The sequence below is a fragment of the Eriocheir sinensis genome, chromosome 36 (genome assembly GCF_024679095.1).
Source record: "Eriocheir sinensis breed Jianghai 21 chromosome 36, ASM2467909v1, whole genome shotgun sequence".
Classification (NCBI taxonomy): domain Eukaryota; kingdom Metazoa; phylum Arthropoda; class Malacostraca; order Decapoda; family Varunidae; genus Eriocheir; species Eriocheir sinensis.
The window spans coordinates 11,991,206-12,011,307 of NC_066544.1; the positions used below are offsets into that span (position 1 = coordinate 11,991,206).

The window sequence follows — 20,102 nt, forward strand, 5'->3', positions numbered from 1 at the left end:
TCATGGCCTTTAGAATGTGGCTTAATCAAAATTGTTAGTGGTCGATATAACTCTTCGGAAAGTAAAAATAATGGAGCTAAACTTTACTACAAACAGATAATTTCAGATTCTCAAGTTCTTTTTCACCAACGTTGATAAACCTCTACAAAAAAAGTTGATGTACGATAATGGGATAAACACTCGCTATAAGTTGTTCATTTAAGTCATTAGTTATTGATTTTAAAGACAAACTCGATCGCAATTTCCTTCACCTTAATATTTACTAAGGTCGAGATTAAAAACAGGTGGTTATAGGGTTTGTGTGGCCTGAACCTAGCTGTAGATCTCTCTCTCTCTCTCTCTCTCTCTCTCTCTCTTTATTCTTTTATTTTTCCTTCGCCACTTCCCTTCCCATCCCTTTCTTCAACCTTTCTTCATGGTTCCTTTCCTCGCCTTCCCTTTTCCTTACCCCATTACATTACATTAGTCTGCCTCACACGTTCTTATCGGCATGCCTGATACGTTCTCACTCACCTCTTTCGGTCTTGCCACAGAAAACGGATTTGTGTCTTGCGTCCTTGGAAACTCTTGGGGAAACTATTGTAACCAGATGTTTGGCAAAGTTCCAACCCTCCCCTCCCCACGCATCCACGCCCATACCTTATCTTTTCCCTCGTGTGTGTGTGTGTGTGTGTGTGTGTGTGTGTGTGTGTGTGTGTGACTTTTTTTTTACAGACATATCAAGCTCATAATGTCTCGTATCTTATCGCATTTTATCATAGACTTCCGTAAATAAGTTGAGTCCCCCATAAGAAAACATTTATCTGATTGTTGGAACCCAAGTATTAAAATTATGTAGCCTAGTAACAGAAGGGGACACACATACACCTCTCCTCCCGAAATTGACCTCTCTTTCGGCCACCTCTTTTGATTCTTTTTTGTAGGAGCAGCGGGTAGCGGGCTTTTTTATTATTGTTTCCTTTTTTTGTCCCCTTGAGCTGTCTTTGTTGTAAAAAAAATATAAAAAAATAAAAAAGCGTGGTCACGAGTTCAATTCCCGGGCAGAGTGGAGGCGGATGGGCAGTCTCCTTTAATATGTGCCCCCTGCCCTGTCCACCCAGCAGTTAATGGATACCGGGTGTCAGTTGGGGTCGTGTCCTGCCTCCTGGGTGGGTGAGGTTCCAGTCGTATGCAAATGTCACACACACACACACACACACACACACACACACACACACACACACACACACACACACACACACACACACACACACACACACACACACACACACACACACACACATATTAAAACGAGTAAGAATTAAAGAAGAATATAAAGGGAGAAAGAAAAAGAAGAAAGAGGAATAAGAAAGACAAAGACGAAAGGAGAAGAAACACACACACACACACACACACACACACACACACACACACACACACACACACACACACACACACACACACAGAAAAATAAACAAAAAAGCATAATTGTATATTTAATGAAGCACTTTACTCCTAATCAAGGTACAATAGGCACACAGTAACATAAGACTGAAAAGGATGTAGTGAGGTCAGTCTTGCGTTGCTGTGGCGAGAAGTGAGGCCAATGGTGACCCTTCCGACCTCCAACCGAAAAGTGATGCCGAGCCGAGTGGGAAAGAAAGCGAGATACTGAGGTCATCCCTGAAGGTGTAGGAATGAGTTCAGTAAAGTCCAATTGAGGATCTTAATAACAACCTTCCTTTTGTCGTTTAATTATTGTTTATTCTCACTTGGTTGTCGTTCTGTGTTGCTCGTATGTTGTGTGTCTGACTTTGTTGTCATCTCTATGTTGTTCGGAAAGTCCACATGCCCGCCCCCTCGGTGTTGGTACTGGAGTGAGGGGGGAGCAGGGGACGGTGAGATGAGAGGGGGGCTGTGTGTAGGTATGATAGGGCTGCTTCCTCGTCCTTCGCCTTCCCCTCCATATCGCCAGTAGCCATTTATGCCGTAGGAGGAGGAGGAGGGCCTAAAAATAAGCGATTGTTAGATTTTCACAAGCAGAGACGATGGATGTTGAAACGTATTATAAAAAGGAAAGCCTAAATGATTTCTTGGGTACATAGAAAAAATATAAACGAAGAGTGGTAAATAAGACAACAGGAAAATAGGATACCCCTCAAGAAGAAGAAAAAAATGAGAAAGAAGAGAAAGGAGAGAAAAAAGGAAAATAGGATGACCCCTTAAGAAGAAGAAATAGAAGGAAAAGAAAGGAGAAGAAAAAGAGAAAGGAGAAAAGGGAAAAAAAGAAAATGAGAAAATAAGAGAAAAGGGAGGAGACGAAAAGGAGAAAAGAAAAAAAAATCTCCTAGGGCCTGAATATCCATGTGAATCTATGTCAATCTCACCATGATGGGGGGGCATGTTGAAGCCCGCGGGGTTCTTCTTCTTGTTCTCCTCCCACGCTGTGTTGACCTGCTCGCGGTGGCCGAAGAGCGACGCGGCCAGGAGGTAGCTGACTGTGCCGTCCGCGTTCACCTTCGACTCCTCCACGGGTATGTCATTCACGGTGATCCCTGGGGAGAGTGATGGGTGGTGAGGAGGAGAAAACATGGAGGTGGAGGTGGAGCAGGAGGAGAAGAGGGACAGGAAGAGGACGAGAAGGGGAAGGAGGAGGAGGAGGAGGAAGAGAAGAAGTCGAGAAGGAAGAGGAGGAGAATATAATAGATCTAAAAAAAATTAACGAGTAAAACATACACAAGAATAATTGATATGCATGGAAGTGTGTGTGCAGGTGGATATTTGTGTGGGTGTGTATGTGCGCGTGGGTGTGAGTATGCGTGTGTGTGCGTGCGTGCGTGTCCCTCTCCCTACCCCTCTCAGTCCTCACCAGTGGCTGTCTTCTTGAACGTCACCGACTTTCCGTTGAGGTTGGTCACTGTGAGGCCGTTGGGTTGGGTCATCCTCTGGTCGTCGGGCAGGACCTTCTCGGCCACCATGTAGTCCCGCAGGATCTCACGCAGGAGCGGTTGGTACTCGGCGACGTAGAGGGGGTGCGCGCTGCCTTGCGGGACCCAGTTGACCACCTCCCCGTAGCTCGGTGCAAGGTATGTTTTGACGGCTGGAAGGATTGTTCGGGGTTCATTACATTCACGCGTTCATTGCCTCGCAGCTTGTATGTACTACCGCCTGTTGTTGGCCTGGTCTGTTTACTGCTATTTTTTTTTTTTTATAGCAGAGGAGACAGTTCAAGGGCGTAAACAAATAAATAATGAAAAAAAAGCCCGCTACTTACTGCTCCTGAATAGTGTCCATACTGTATCTGTCTCTCTTTGTGTCTTGTCTCTCTCTGCCGGTCTATCTCCTTATCTGTCTGTCAATTATCTAACTCTCTGCCTATCTGTATCTCTATATCTAGCTAGCTATCTCCTATTTCTACTACTACCACTTATAATAATTGTCTTTTTCCACCGTCTGACACTTTCTGATAACATCCCTCTTATCAGGTAAATTAAGTGTTCTGAATCACGGACGACAGATTAAAGCCTCAGAAATGTTAATATATCCATCAGGAACGACAAAACTAACCCCTGATCCTTTACAGTGAACTCTCCTTACGAATGGATTGGAGAGTGATCCTTTACAGTGAACTCTCCTTATTGCATTGGAGAGTGATCCTTTACAGTGAACTCTCCTTACGAATGCATTGGAGAGTGATCCTTTACAGTGAACTCTCCTTACGAATGCATTGGAGAGTGGTCCTTTACAGTGAACTCTCCTTACGAATGCATTGGAGAGTGTTCCTTTACAGTGAACTCTCCTTACGAATGCATTGGAGAGTGATCCTTTACAGTGAACTCTCCTTACGAATGCATTGGAGAGTGATCCTTTACAGTGAACTCTCCTTACGAATGCATTGGAGAGTGATCCTTTACAGTGAACTCTCCTTACGAATGCATTGGAGAGTGATCCTTTACAGTGAACTCTCCTTACGAATTCATTGGAGAGTGATCCTTTACAGTGAACTCTCCTTACGAATACATTGGAGATTGATCCTTCAAACCCGCTAGTGGAGTCACGCTTCCGTACTCCTTCGCGATAGAGTTTTTATAGCACTCTCAGTCGTTTTTTCCTCACCATGATAGATAATGACAGATAGCTGAGCAATAATGATTCACTTACAATAGATAACGAATACCAGACGGCGGCGAGAAACTCTTACTTGGTACGGTCATAAGCTTAGCAAATTAGTCGTGAGAGGAAGGCATGAAATATTGATGCTCCGATTTGATAAAAGATTGAAGAATAGTGAATGGCTTGTCCTGTCTTTCGATACTGCAACCCTCCCCAGACACACACACACACACACACACACACACACACACACACACACACACACACACACACACACACACATGGTTCTTCCTACTATAAACACATTAACACCTCTTCGAAGCCATGGAAGTGTATATTGGAGAGCTGCCCGATACTAATCCTGCCCGATACCTCCCCTTCACACACACACACACACACTTACTTGGCTCATCGCTGAGTTCCACTCCCGTCTGCTTCCTAAGGGCCTGGCGCCAGAGGTTAGCCAGAGACGAGTCCTCCTGGCTGGCGGGGATGCTGGGGACGGCAAGATCCACTGTCTGACTCATGGCGGAGGCGACGAAGGCTGCAGCGACCACCACTCTCAGCCACACAGCCGCGCCTACAACAGTGTCCGGTGTTATCAGTTCCCACCCCCACTGATAACGTGCGACAGGTAAACCGGGCTGCCAGATGTCACCCTTTCGTTACCTGCAGGAATCTCCTCCTCCTCCTCCTCATTAGAAAACTTAGAGGTGCAAGTTTAGCGTGAGGCACAACATTCTCTCCCCCTCATTCCCTCTCCCTGTGGCCTCATCGTGTCCATGGAAGAATGACTGACGCAGCGAAATGTGATACGGCCGCGATAACGTGCCCTTTATTTAAAGCAAAGGAGACAGCACAAGGGCACAAAAAAAGGAAACATTCATATAAAAAAAGCCCGCTACTTGCTGCTCCTGTAAAGAATCCGAAGAGGTTGCCGAAAGAGGGGTCAGTTACGGGAGGAGAGGTGTCCTGATACGTGCTTGATTTTACCAAACACTACATAAAGAGGAGGAGGAGGTAAGCTCTGGGACACCTCAGGACACATGGGGCCACCGTGGCCACCTGTTAAGTGCACGTGATCCTCCCCTGCACCGTGAAGGGTGAAGGGGAAGGGCCACACTCCAGGCTGTGTCTTCACTCACCTGTCTTGAGTTGTGTCATCTTGCAGGTCTTAGCGGCGTCTGACTGGCCGCCCGCCTTGCTGCGCCTTATATAGAAAGCAGGTTGAGGCCAGCGGTCAGGATGCAGGACCTGTGTCGCAGCCAAGGAGCCTTACAGTCACTAAGGGAAACAGGTTTTAGCCGAACCCTGTCTGGAATACCAACTATGGATAGAGGCGCAGGTATAGATGGTACCTCGCTCTCCGTCCACGTTTAAAGTGTCTTTCTCAAACACCTGTGAGCATGAACCTTATCATAAACCCGACAATCTATACTTTTTTTTTCAGTCGCTTTGAGAACACACAACTCGCATCACAACACTCTGAAGCCCATATTCTTAAACATTTCGGGGCATCCATTTAATTCCAGAAGGGTTAGTTAAGTATGGAACCGCTTTGAGTAGAGGGTAGGGGTGATAGCCGGGGACCTCTCCGTGAAAAACAAAGAAAAGAATATGTAACGGAATGCGGAAGTTTTTTTTCTCTCTCTCTCTCTCTCTCTCTCTCTCTCTCTCTCTCTCTCTCTCTCACACACACACACACTAGTTAAAATATAAGTCATTCATATTGATAAAAGAATCAAAACAGATATTTCCAAACGAACATTATAACGAATATTATTGTATGAGAGAGAGAGAGAGAGAGAGAGAGAGAGAGAGAGAGAGAGAGAGAGAGAGAGAGAGAGAGAGAGAGAGAGAGAGAGAGAGAGAGAGAGAGAGAGAGAGAGAGAGAGAGAGAGAGAGAGAGAGAGAAGCTATTTACGGATGACACTTGTCACTCATTAGTCTTTGGGGATGAGTGGAGAGGGTCAAGGCCTTGAGACCCTATACAGCACTCCCGTATCCTTCTTGGCTGGTATTTTGGTGGGCTAAGGAGAACTGGCGCCGATAGTACGTACATTCCATACTTAACTTAACCGTCTGGCATTACATATACACGCCCACATTGGCAAGGTTTTCGTGGAGGTTCTGGGTATTTCCGTGAGTGGTTCATGAGCCTGGTGATGGTTCGACAAGGCGTCTGCACCACGAATGCGAAAAACACTCTTGTGGACCCGACTAACCTCCTTTGCGGCCTTTGGAAATATTTGTTGTGAGCCGAAAGCGTCTCAGAATACGGCCTCAGAGTCGCCAGTTAATTAAGGGAAACAGGTGTGGACTGCAGTACCTTGTGTAAGGTGCCGCCGAAGCAGAGAAACGCAGGTATAGGTGATAGATAGCTCGCTCCCTAAGAGCAGGTAACTGGAACTCCCTCAAACACCTGTGCTCGTCACACTTGTATCACCTCCCCTCCCCCTCGCCCCTTCAGCATACAGGTGTCAGGCCCGTGGACAAGCCTTCCACACACGATCACTTGTTCTTACGCCAGGCCCAACACTATCTTTCCCCCCCGGCCACCAGAGCTCCGTTACCAGAGGTTCCAATCTCTGGTGCTGATGCAAACAGTCAAACAAACAGCGCCGCAAAGGACGACTGTGAAAGCGGATTTCTTGTTGGTAGGTAGCGGCGATCGCCGCTCATTGGTAACGATCAACACAAACAAACGTGACTGTGAAAGCGGCCTATTAGTATCATTATTATTTTCGTAACTCTCATCATCGCACCTCTTCCTCCTCCCTCCCCTCCTCCTCCTCCCCCTACCTCCTCCCTATCACACCTGGGGGTTTCAGTAACATCACACTTATAGAGATGAGCTCCTTAATCACATGTCAGGTGTTACGAGTAAACGCGCGCGCGCGTGCACGCGCATATATACACACACACGTTACAGAGAAAAAAATAAACCAGAAACATTTGTATATATTTAATGAAGCACTTTACTCCTAATCAAGGTACAATAGGCACACAGTAACATAAGACTGAAAAGGATGTAGTGAGGTCTGTCTTGCGTTGCTGTGGCGAGAAGTGAGGCCAATGGTGACCCTTCCGACCTCCAACCTAAAACTGATGCCGAGCCGAGTGGGAAAGAAAGCGAGATGCTGACGTCGTCCCTGAAGGTGTAGGAATGAGTTCAGTAAAGTCCAATTGAGGATCTTAATAACAACCTTCCTTTTGTCGTTTAATTCTAGTTTATTCTCACTTGGTTGTCGTTCTGTGTTGCTCGTATGTTGTTGTGTCTGACTATCATTATCTCTATGTTGTTCGGAAAGTCCACATGCCCGCCCCTTGGTGTTGGTACTGGAGTGAGGGGGGAGCAGGGGACAGTGAGATGAGAGGGGGGCTGTGTGTAGGTATGATAGGGCTGCTTCCTCGTCCTTCGCCTTCCCCTCCATATCGCCAGTAGCCATTTATGCCGTAGGAGGAGGAGGAGGAGGGGCTAAAAACAAAAATAAGGCCATTGTTAGATTTTCACAAGCAGGGATGATGAATGTTGGAGCGTATTATAAAAAAGGGAAAGACTCATTTTTTGGGTGTTATAGGGAAAATATAAACGGAGTGGTACATAACAGGAAAATAGGATACCCCTCAAGAAACAGGAAAATAGGATACCCCTCAAGAAGAAAAAGACGGAGAAAGGAGAAACAAAGAAGGAGAAAAAGGAAAATAGGATACCCCTCAAGGAGAAGTAATAGAAGAAAAAGAGAAAAAGGAGAAGAAAAAGGAAAATAGGATATCCCTCAAGGAGAAGTAATAGAAGAAAAAGAAGAGAAAAAGGAGAAGAAAAAGGAAAATAGGATATCCCTCAAGGAGAAGTAATAGAAGAAAAAGAAGAGAAAGGAGGAGAAAAAAGGAAAATAGGATACCCGTCAAGGAGAAGTAATAGAAGAAAAAGAGAAAAAAGGAAAATAGGAAACCCCTCAAGGAGAAGTAATAGAAGAGAAAGGAGAAGAAAAAAGAAAAACAAGAAAAAGAAGAGAAAGGAGAAAAAAAGAAAGGAGAATAAGAAAAAAAATAATAACGACAATCCGCAAGGGCCTGAATATCCATGTGAATCTATGTAATTATCTCACCAGGATTGAGGGGCCTCCCGAGGGGGCCGAAGCGCGTGGGGTTCTTCTTGTTGTTCTCCTCCCACGCCGTGTTGACCCGCTCGCGGTGGCCGAAGAGCGACTCAGCCAGGACGTAGTTGACTGTTCCGTCCGCGTTCACCTTCGACTCCTCCACGGGTATGTTATTCACGGTGATCCCTGGGGAGAGTACATGGGTGAGGAGGAGGACGGGGTGGAGAGTAGGAGGGAACATGGAGGAGGTGGAAGATGATTCAGGGGCTGAGGAACCTCCCATATCAAGATAGATGTTTCAGCCTAAACTTACATTCACTAGAAAGACGAAGAGAGCGGGGAGATCTGATGGAAGTATTCAAATGGGTCAAGGGTTACAACAAAGGCGATATAAGTAAAGTACTGAGAATTAGCCAGCAGGATAGAGCACGTAGTAATGGATTTAAATTAGAAAAGTATAGATTTAGGAGAGAGATATAGGCAAGCATTGGTTTAGTAATAGGGTGGTGGGGGAATGGAATAGACTCAGCAGTCACATAGTTAGTGCAGGGACGATAGCTTGTTTTAAGAGTAGACTGGATAACTTCATGGACGAGGATGACAGGTGGCAGTGAGGTGTGGGTGCAGTAAGGAGACAGGGTACTGGAGCGTATACCCGTACAAAAGGTAAAAGAGGATCAAGCCTTTACCTGTAACCCCTGTAACTACACCTCACCCATCGTGAATAGTGGGGGGGGATTCTGGAGCGGACCTGCGTAGGCTACTCAGTCTCTTGCAGTTTCCCTATGTTCTTATGTTCATGGAAGTGTGTGTGTGTAGGTGGATATCTGTGTGGGTGTGTATGTGCGCGTGGGTGTGAGTATGCGTGTGTGTGCGTGTCCCTCTCCCAACCCCTCTCAGTCCTCACCAGTGGCTGTATTCTTGAACGTGACCTTCTTCCCGTTGAGGTTGGTCACTGTGAGGCCGTTGGGTTGGGTCATCCTCTGGTCGTCGGGCAGGACCTCCGCGGCCACCATGTAGTCCCGCAGGATCTCACGCAGGAGCGGTTGGTAGTCGGCGACGTAGAGGGGGTGCGCGCTGTCTTGCGGGACCCAGTTGATCACCTCCACGTAGTTCGGTGCGAGGTATGTTTTGACGGCTGGAAGGATTGTTTGGGGTTCATCACATGGATGTATTCATTGCCTCGCAGCTTGTATGTACTACCTCCTGTTGTTGGTCTCGTCTAGTCACTGTCACTATCTGTGTCTGTCTGTCTGTCTTTCTGCCTGTCTGTCTATATATCATTACAACTTTCCCTTCGTTAATGTAAATCACCTTCCCCCCACACCCCTTTCATATTGTAATTATGTATGTGGTACCTCCTGTTGTTGGTCTGGTCTAGTCACTGCCACTATCTGTGTCTGTCTTTCTGCCTGTCTGTCTATATATCATCACAACTTTCCCTTCGTTAATGTAAATCACCTTCCCCCCACACCCCTTTCATATTGTAATTTTTTTCTAGTTACACTTTGTTATCTTAATATGTACATCTTCAGCCTAACGGCTGCAATTTCCGAAATAAACCGATTATTATTATTATTATTATTATTATTATTATATTATTTTATTATGATTATTATTATTATTATTACAGATACAAGATTCTTCCTACTATAAACACATTAACACCTCTACGAATCCATGAACTTGTATATTGGAAAGCTGTCCGATATCTCCCCTATACTCACACACACACACACACACACACACACACACTTACTTGGCTCATCGCTGCGTACCACTCCCGTCTGCTTCCTAAGGGCCTGGTTCCAGAGGTTAGCAAGGGGCGAATCCTCCTGGTTGGCGGGGATGCTGGGGACGACAAGATCCACTGTCTGACTCATGGCGGAGGCGACGAAGGCTGCAGCGACCACCACTCTCAGCCACACAGCCGCGCCTACAACAGTGTCCGGTGTTATCAGTTCCCACCCCCACTGATAACGTGTGACAGGTAAACCGGGTTGCCAGATGTCACCCTTTCGTTACCTGCAGGGATCTCCTCCTCCTCCTCCTCCTCATTAGAAAGCTCAGCAAGTCCTTAGAGGTGCATGTTTAGCGTGAGGCACAACATTCTCTTCCCCGATCAGCCTTGTGGCCTCATCGTGTCCATGGAAGAATGAATGACGCAGCGAAATGTGACACCGCCGCGATAACGTGCCTGACTCTACCAAACACTACATAAAGAGGAGGAGGAGGTAAGCTCTGGGACACCTCAGGACACATGGGGCCACCGTGACCACCTGTTGAGTGCACGTGATCCTCCCCTGCACCGTGAAGGGTGAAGGGGAAGGGCCACACTCCAGGCCGTGTCTTCACTCACCTGTCTTGAGTTGTGTCATCTTGCAGGTCTTAGCGGCGTCTGACTGGCCGCCCGCCTTGCTGCGCCTTATATAGGAAGCAGGTCGAGGCCAGCGGTACAGGATGCAGGACCTGTGTCGCAACCAAGGAGCCTTACAGTCACTAAGGGAAACAGGTTTTAGTCGAACTCTGTCTGGAATACCAACTATGGATAGAGGCGCAGGTATAGATGGTACCTCGCTCTCTTTCCACGTTTAAACTATCTTTCTCAAACACCTGTGAGCATGAACCTTATCATAAACCCGACAATCTATACTTTTATTTCATTCGCTTTGAGAATAAATAACTCGCATCACAACACTCTGAAGCCCATATTCTCAAACATTTCGGGGCATCCATTTAATTCCAAAAGGGTTAGTTATGTATGGAACGCTTTGAGTAGGGGGTAGGGGGTGGTAGCCGGGGACCTCTCCGTGAAAAAAAAAATTATGTAACTGAATGCGGAACTCTACTGGTCGGAGAGAGACACACGTAATTACTTACAATACTTATACCTACTTTTGTGATCCTGTGTACATACCAAACTTAACAACCTTCAAGCATTACATACACGCCCACATTGGCAGGGCTTTCGTGGAGGTTCTGGGTATTTCCGTGAGTGGTTCATGAGCCTGGTGATGGTTCGACAAGGCGTCTGCACCATGAATGCGAAAAACACTCTTATGGACTCGACTAACCTCCTTTGCGCCCTTTGGAAATAATTGTTGTGAGCCGAAAGCGTCTCAGAATACGGGTTTAGAGTGACCAACGTTGCCAGATTGTCGTACTCAGCCGCTTATAATTATTTCCCGACTTCCTGCCCCAAAACTGTCTTCTGGGTTCCAATAACGAAACTCATTTATAGTTATCGTTAAAAGAGTTAGATTCTGATGTTCCTTGGCAATAGTTAGGGGTCAGAAACCGGTAAATACTATGCTCTGAGTACGTTTATCTGGAAATGGTGGTTTAGACTGCAGTACCTTGGGTAGGGTGCCGCCGAAGCAGAGAAACGCAGGTATAGATGATAGCTCGCTCCCTAACTGCAGGTAAATGGAACTCCCTCAAACATCTGTGCTCCTCACCCCTGTATCCCCCCCCGCGCCCACTGCACCTTCAGCATACGTGTCAGGCCCGTGGACAAGCCTTGCACACACGATCACTTGTTGTTACGTCAGGCTTAACACAGTCTTTTCCTCCTTTCTTCATATTCTACACACGAGGAATAGTATGCATCATTAAGAACCATTATATAAATTACCGTCATTAAGTATCATTATTTTAGTAACTTAATTCCACTTTGTTTCTCCTCTCATATCTCACCTCTTCCTCCTCCCTCCCCTGTTCCTCCTCCTCTTCCTCCTCCTCCTCCTCCTCATCGTCCCCTGCCACCTCCCTATCACACCTTCGTCTTTCAGTGGGAATTTCAGTAACATCACACCTGTGGAGATGAGCTTATTGATCAGGTGTCAGGTGTTACGAGTAAGCACACACACACACACACACACACACACACACACACACATACACACACACACACACACACACACACACACACACACACACACACACACACACACACACACACACACACATGCCAATCGTCAAGGCTGCTGTTGAAATTTCCACGAAAAAAAACCTATATAAGCAACTCCGACGTGTGTATATCTCTCTCTCTCTCTCTCTCTCTCTCTCTCTCTCTCTCTCCCCCCCCTTTTCATGCAGCTTAATGACAGAAGACATTGCAAGATTTCTTCACTAAAATTCCAGCCACGTGCCTTTTTTTCCATCCTTCGTCCCTTGAAAAATTACCATCTATTATTTCTTTTCCTCCTCTTGTTTGTGCTGGCGGCAAAAGGGACCGTCGCAGCCCACAGACTGGCTGGTTAATTCATTCGTGTCTTCTGCATTTTCTTTATTCTTATACGTCTTTCCCTTTTATCCATTTGAGAAAGAAATAAAGAAAAGAGTGTGCAGGCAGGTAGTGATGATGATGATGATGATGATAGTGATGATGGTTATGGACACTGGCATTCTAAGTAGGAGATCCTTGTATAGTGCTGAGGTGATAGTGGTTGTGGTAATGATGGTGATGGTTGTGATGGTTGGTGGTGGTTGTGGTGGTGACTCATGGTTTCTGTGTGAATGAGAGTGTTTAATAGCTATTTATGGTGTTTAGGAGGCTTTAAACAAGTAGAATCATGTTTGGGGTCCCTAAAATAACCTCTACCTATTAGTTGATCATTAGTTGAATAGGAATAACGCAAGATAAGAGAATGGGTGTGTAGTGTAATGGCAGGGAACGGGCAAAGAAATTAATGGATTAGAAGTAGTGTAACAAAACAAGGGAACGCTAAGATAGACGTGTGGTATAAGGCTAGAGAATGGGATAACACATGAATGGAATAGATATATACAGTAAAAGTTGAAGTCCTGAGAAAAGATGCTGAAGAGGAAAATAAAATGATCCGGAAAAGTCATAAGAGGAAGAGTTCTCGGAAAGATCATTTAACGTGGAAATGCAGGGTGAGGAGAAGGATGGGGAGAGGAAGGCCGAAGCTGAAGCTGTGTGAAGAGAAGCGTACGAGAGAGAGAAAGGACACTCGGTAAATAAAGGTGAGGTTGTTGGCATGTGCTAGGAGAGAGAGAGAGAGAGAGAGAGAGAGAGAGAGAGAGAGAGAGAGAGAGAGAGAGAGAGAGAGAGAGAGAGAGAACATTTGAGAGATAAAATTGAGGACTTGGACAGATGGAGAAGAAGAGGAAGATAGAGCGATCAAGAAGCAGGAGAAGAAGAAGAAGAAAAAAGAAAAAGAAGGAGAAGAAGAAGAAGAAGAAGAAGAAAAGGAAAAGAAAAGAAGAAACAACAGAAAAAAAACGAAAAAGAAGAAGAAGAAAAGGAAAAGAAAAGAAGAAACCATAGAAAAAAAGAAGAAAAAAGCAGAGGTAAAACTCGTAGTAAAAAGAGGAACAAGAAGGAAGAAGAAAAAGATGAAAAATATATATTGTAACATACCAGAGTAACAAACAGTAAGAGCATCTACCAGCAAACAGTTCAATAGCATATAGATTATTTTTTTCTTTATTAATGATACATAGTTGAGTGCTGCCTAAAGATAAAGGAAGTAAAAAAAAGTTATTGTTTGAAAGATTTGTTAAAAAGATTTGGTAATGGTGGTGGTGGTGGTGGTGGTGGTGGTAATGGTGTTGTGGTGATGAGGAGGATAAGGGTGATGATGGCTGTGTTAAATATCGTTGTTGTGATTGTGGTGGTGGTTGTGATGAAGATGATAGGAGTGGTGTGGTGAGGGTATGTGGTGATGGTCATGGTTGTGGTGGTGATGGTGCCGTCAAGTGATAGTTGTGGTGGTGGTAATGGTGATGATAATAGTAGCGGTGGTGTTGATGTTATTGGTGGTGGTGATGGTGATGATGATGGTGATGTTGGTGATGGTGATGGTGGTAATGGTGATGACAATAGTAGTGGTGGTGTTGTGGTTATTGGTGGTGGTGATGATGATGGTGCTGTTGGTAGTGATGATGGTGATGGTGGTGGTGGTGGTGGTGGTGAAGGCTCAAGGACAGTGTTTATAGTGTTTGCTTTATCATTGCTTCCTGTCAGGGGGTTCAAGACATTACCCTCACCCCCCCCTACACACACACACTCCCCCTCCCCCTCAACTCTTCTGAGAACCCAACAATACAACACACACACACACACACACACACACACACACACACACACACACACACACACACATACACACACACACTGCAACCTCATAGTTGCCAGGCTTGCCACACCTCTGAATTCATAAGTCTTGTACTGGGAGGTGCGTTCAGGTGTTGCTAGGCCCCAGGTAGACGCTGTTAATTAAGGTGATGATGGGTATGCGGGATGTTAGTATTATTGTTGTTGTTGGAGGGGGGAAGAGGGAGTTGTGGTGGTTGGGATGTGGGGGAGGATGCTGAAAAAAAAAATACTCTTCGTCGAAAGTAAAAAGTCATCGTTCACCAAAAATATGAAAAGGTTTTTATTCCGGGTATATAATTAGTGTTTGTTTCTTCGTGTTTTTGCCCATCCCTTTGTTGCTCTCTCTCTCTCTCTCTCTCTCTCTCTCTCTCTCTCTCTCTCTCTCTCTCTCTCTCTCTCTCTCTCTCTCTCTCTCTCTCTCTCTCTCTCTCTCTCCTTCAGGTCAAGCCAGATTCGGGGCGAGAGAAAACTAGACATTGAAGGAAAGAAAAAAAAAAAAACTAGCAAAACCGGACAGAGGGAGGAAGAAACACAGACAGGCACGTGAATGTATTAAAGGAAGAAAAAAAGATTAAGGAGAAGTGAATTACGAAGCAAAAAAAGGGGATAAGAAGAAAAAGTAAAAAATAAACATACACATAGACATAAACAATATAAAAATAGTAATGATAATAAACAGAAGAAGGAGAAGATGAAAGAGCATGATGGTGAGAGAGGGAAGGGGAGGAGGAAAAAGGAAAACAATGAATGAGAGATGCATTAACGCTTCTTACATTAAAAGTGCAGTGGTGATTTTTTTTACAACAAAGGAGACAACTCAAGGGCACAAAAAAAGGAAACAATAATAAAAAAAAAAAGCCCGCTACTCGCTGCTCCTAAAAAAAATAATCAAAAGAGGTGGCCGAAAGAGGGGTCAATTTCGGGAGGAGAGGTGTACTGATACCCAAAAGAATGGCTTATTTTATTGTTAGTGATAGTGGTGGGATCTCGGTGCTCCATTCGTAGATAGAGTTAGAGATTAGTGAAGAAATAAATGCTAGTAGTACTTCGAATGCGAGATGGAAGCTTGAATAGATTTTTTGTTGTTGTTTTCTTTTCGTTTATTTCCAGACGTGATTTGCTATTTATTTTTTTATGTTGTTGTTTTTTTCTTTTCGTGTGTTTGTTTGTTTGCTTGTTTGTTCATCATCTGCTGGAGTCCTGTTTCTGGTGCACACTTCACAAACGATGGAGAAGCTGATGAAGACTGACATAACCGGACATTTAGTTGTTGCTGTTGTTGTTGTTCTTGTTGTTTTCTTTGTCTGGTTACTTTCCTTTTCCTTTCTCCTCCTTCTCCTCCTCCTCCACCTCTCATCCATTATCTTTTCCTTCCTCCTCTTCCTCTTCCTTCCTTCATCATCATCTTTGTCTTCTCCTTCTGCTTATTATTCGTATTATTATTATTATTATTATTATTATTATTATTATTATTATTATTATTATTATTATTATTTGTGTATGTTTATTTTCTACTTTGTCTTCATATTCTTTGCTTTGTTTTCATTTTCTTCTGTTTCTTCTTCTTCTTCACCATCATCATCATCTCTGCTCATGACAGCAACGTTGGTAACCGGGTGATGACGATGTCGTTGTTATTGTCGTGGTGGTGGTGAGGTAGGATAACAGTGCTGGTGATTACTGGGATGGGGTTGTGGTGAGGACTGATACTATTGGTAATGACTCCTCTTATGACTCTCAAATGGGGGTAATGTTGTTCTTGTTGTTGTGGTGGTGGTGGTGATACTGCCGACGGCGGGAGTGTTATGGTGATGCTAAATGGTATTGATGTTAGTGGTGATGTTGAAGATAATGGTGATATTCGGTATGTTATTGATTCTAAGGGTGTTGATGGGGGTGGTGGACTTTGGTAATGGTGTTGATATTACGGGTGATGATGTTGGTGTGGTGGTGGTAGTGGTGTTGATGTTAGCCGTGATGATGATGGTTGTGGTGGTGGAATTCGTCAGTTAAACCATTAGCACCTGGCGGAGTTACACGTATCCACTCCCTTTAACACCTGTGGAGCAAAAAACAGGTGGAGGACGGGGACTGGAGGACTGAGGAGCCGTAGCCTTCGAGGGTCAGCGGTCATCGACTCCACACATATCCTCAGGCTCTGGCGGGTTAATGAATAAGGTCAAGGGTTGGTCACTGCTCCCTCACCGCCACCTCCCAGACTGTTTTCTATTTTGTGTGTGATATTTCTATTGTTTTTTCCTTTTTTCGATATACGACAACGTTAGAAATTTGATATACGATAGTGCAATGCCTTTTTTGTTGTATTTATTATTTCTCCGATATTTGATAGTGTTTGAATACTGATATACGATAGTGCGAAGCTTTCTTATTTCTATTGTGTTTTCCAACCTACGATAACGCAAATTTTTTTTATATATATTAACGCTTAAAATTAGGTATGTGACAGTACGATTTTTTTCATACGATTGTGCTACACGTTTTCCTTTTTTTTTCATGCACGATACACAATTTTATTTTTATTTGAACTCGACACACGTTAGACATAATGCGATTATTTAAACATTAATTTCAAGTTCACAGTGTTTGTTTATTGTGTGCTATGGTATTGTATAACTGTTTTTTTTTTTTTTTTTTTTTCATAAGTTCATGAGACTTGAGTTTCCTGCTCTAATAACGAAAAAAAATGAAGATATTTTTTGTTACTATTATTTTTGTCTACCTCAGTACGTTTACTCATACAACAACAACAACAACAACAACAACAACAACACACACACACACACACACACACACACACACACACACACACACACACACACACACACACACACACACCATTCGCCTTTCTCCTAATAATATATTCAATTATTATCCGTTCACAATTTTTTTTATTCTATTCAGATACTCGGATAGTCAATTACATGTTCTTATCTGATGAAGGTAATTTTCTCCTTCCGTTTTCGCCATGTTTCCTCTTCTTGGCCGCGACCCAGACCCCAACCAGTAACAACGAGAAAGAACAGGTATGAGGCCACTGAGCATGACAACACCATGCAAGAAAGAAAAAAAAAGACCGCAATTATTCTGAATGAAGGTTCGACAGGAATTTCACTTCGTGTATGGTACTCGTGTGTGTGTGTGTGTGTGTGTGTGTGTGTGTGTGTGTGTGTGTGTGACACTTTATCTCCAAATTTTCTCATGGGAATCCTTGAGTTTTGTATATTTTCTCCTCGGGAGAATTCACTGTCTACTCCGCTGTTTCAACACACACACACACACACACACTCAAGTATTGTCCTTGAGCAAAGATAAGTGCGGAAAGAATTCATATTCTCAATGTGTGTGTGTGTGTGTGTGTGTTCAGACAGCGGAGTAAATAGTTGATTCAAAATATATATATATATATATATATATATATATATATATATATATATATATAAATATATATATATATATATATATATATATACATATACATACACTAAAGCACACACCCTTCAAGACATACAAAGATATGACGAATTATTCCTTTACAACGGCGGTGATGCGTAAATGACAATGCAATAACAATAACGTAAGACATCTTGTTCTCTGGGATGATAATTATTATATCACATGACAAGAAAATATGTAATGAGCTTAATTTGTAAAAGGCAAGAAGAATGAGCTAGTGCGACGTTTTCATAGTGTTGTGGAATGATGATGATGATGATGATATTAATAATAATAATAATAAATGAATAAACAAATGCTAATATTATGATGGAAAATGTTTGCACACACACACACACAAACACACACACACACACACGCACACATGGTGTAGGTATACTGTGTATGGCTTCACAGTCGCTTTAAATATTCTCTCAGTCTGCTGTTGATCAATAATTTTGTCGAATTCCAACTTCACTTCCTCCAGCAACCCCTTGTTTAGATATGCAGCTAACTCATGTTATGATCCATCGTTGCAATAATTATGTATATCTTGATTGTCTTGTGGTGGTCGTGAGGCTATATATCATCTTACAACGATAAACAATTATTCACAGCAATGTGTTTTCGTGTTTTCGAGTCACTGAGGTGTAAGTTGTATCTTCAGCAGGTTGTTATACTCTAAATATGTGCCAGGGGCCGGATTCATCAAACCACTTACGAGACCTATTGATGGTAAGTCTTCTGGTAACTCCATCATCTAGGAACGCTCTTTTGATCTTAAAGCGACTCCAGTGACAATGAAGGAATTGTCGACCAGGCCAGTACTTCATTCACTGTCATCGGAGCAACCTAAACACAAGGATCATTCGTAGAGGACAGATTTACTTAAAGACTTACCAACGACCGGTCTTGTAGTGGCGTCATGAATCCGGCCCCAGGAAGATGAGGAGGACGAATTTATCTTGTATGAATAAATAATCTCTATGTGGGTTTATATTAGGTTTGAGAAGTACTTCGTGTCCCTTTAGCTGTGGGGAAGTCTGTGAGGTGTAAGTTTTGGTTATTATGTCTGATTATTAGCTATTGATGTAGGAATGTTGTACGAAGGTGTTAGGGAAAGTACAGCATTCCTACATCAATAGCGCCTTCCATCTAATACCATTCACATTTTTTTTTTAGGTCTGATGGCTACCAAAGGTCAGAAGAAGAGGAAGAAGAAGAAAGAAAGAAGGAAAAAAAAGGAGAGATAGTGTATGATGTCATGGACGAAAACAAGTGTGTGAATAAAGAGGATGAAGAGGAGGAGAACCAACCAAGCGACACGTACAGGTCAAAGAAGAAGAAAAAAGAAAGAAAGAAGGAAAAAAAGGAGAGTGTAATGTCATGGACGAAAACAAGTGTGTGAATAAAGAGGATGAAGAGGAGGAGAACCAACCAAGCGACACGTATACAGGTCAAAAGAAGAAGAAGAAAGAAAGAAAGAAAAAAAAAAAGGAGAGATTGTGTAATAACAATTGCATGTGTGAATAAACAGAAGATCGAGCAATGCAGAAGAGTATATATCAAGAGGATGAGGATCTACGAAGCGACACAAAAAAAGTGATACAGGTTAAAAGAAGAAGAAGAAGGGGAGGAAGAGAAGGAGGAAAGATAATTTAATGCCATGGAAAACAAAGTGTGTGAAAAAAATTAAAGAGGAGGGGAACCTACATATATCGAAAGGTCAAAAGAAGAAGCTAGAAGGAAGAGGAGGAGGAGGAGGAGGAGGAAATTAAATACTCTAATGCCATGGAAAAGCTAAGTGCGTGAAGAAAAAAAAGATCAAGAGGAGAACCTACATAATAAAGCTCAAAAGAAAAAGAAAGAGGAAGAGGAGGAGGAGGAGGAGGAGGAAGAAGAAGAAGAAGAGGGAGTTAAAGGTTGTCAAAAGCACGACGATTCTTCTTCACCTCTCACGCCCCTCAACAACCAACCCAACCAACCCCACCACCACGTCAACCCAAAGAACAAGGCACTCACCCGAACTCAAATAAGCCCCAATGTATACGCTAATGACCAACCTTGACCTGTAATCTTGAAAGCTGCAGAACACTTGATAATAAAAAAACTTTTAAGACCTCCTGGCGCTGTCTCGTCCCTTCTCTCTCTCCCTTTACGTGACACTCCTGAAGCAAGGCCCGGAAACTGTACGTGTGTGTGTGTGTGTGTGTGTGGAGTCATGGTAACACGTAGTGGAATGTAAATTAGGTGGTTGTTGTGAATAATGAAAGCATGCATGTATAAAGCCTTTGGGAGTGGGTACCATATATGCAGTTTCTCGCCTACCC

At 43.6% G+C, this 20,102-nt stretch overlaps 2 protein-coding genes across 2 annotated transcripts; both read right to left on the reverse strand.

Moving 5' to 3' along the window:
- Positions 1 to 1,462: 1,462 nt before the first annotated feature.
- LOC127007807 (uncharacterized) lies at positions 1,463 to 5,407 on the reverse strand. The gene is made up of 5 exons (XM_050879177.1): positions 5,238 to 5,407; positions 4,496 to 4,672; positions 2,849 to 3,079; positions 2,367 to 2,534; positions 1,463 to 1,987 (listed from the first exon to the last, which is right to left on the reverse strand). The coding sequence occupies exons 1-5, from the start codon at positions 5,254 to 5,256 to the stop codon at positions 1,962 to 1,964; spliced, it is 621 nt and encodes a 206-aa protein (XP_050735134.1). The 5' UTR covers positions 5,257 to 5,407; the 3' UTR covers positions 1,463 to 1,961.
- Positions 1,463 to 19,854, reverse strand: LOC127007806 (uncharacterized). Its single transcript, XM_050879176.1, has 7 exons — positions 19,836 to 19,854; positions 10,555 to 10,664; positions 9,955 to 10,131; positions 9,103 to 9,333; positions 8,205 to 8,381; positions 7,185 to 7,570; positions 1,463 to 1,602 (listed from the first exon to the last, which is right to left on the reverse strand). Exons 2-6 carry the CDS (start codon positions 10,571 to 10,573, stop codon positions 7,542 to 7,544), a joined length of 633 nt encoding a protein of 210 aa, XP_050735133.1. The 5' UTR covers positions 10,574 to 10,664; positions 19,836 to 19,854; the 3' UTR covers positions 1,463 to 1,602; positions 7,185 to 7,541.
- Between the last annotated feature and the right edge of the window lie 248 nt (positions 19,855 to 20,102).

Excerpts from the sequence above, each read along its gene's own strand:
- LOC127007807 (XM_050879177.1), bottom strand. Across the intron at positions 3,080-4,495 it reads GGAACTCAGCGATGAGCCAA|CCGTCAAAACATACCTTGCA; the intron begins GTAAGTGTGTGT and ends CAATCCTTCCAG. Across the intron at positions 2,535-2,848 it reads GTTCAAGAAGACAGCCACTG|GGATCACCGTGAATGACATA; the intron begins GTGAGGACTGAG and ends CACTCTCCCCAG.
- LOC127007806 (XM_050879176.1), bottom strand. Across the intron at positions 8,382-9,102 it reads GTTCAAGAATACAGCCACTG|GGATCACCGTGAATAACATA; the intron begins GTGAGGACTGAG and ends TACTCTCCCCAG. Across the intron at positions 7,571-8,204 it reads CGGGAGGCCCCTCAATCCTG|CCCCTCCTCCTCCTCCTCCT; the intron begins GTGAGATAATTA and ends TTTTGTTTTTAG.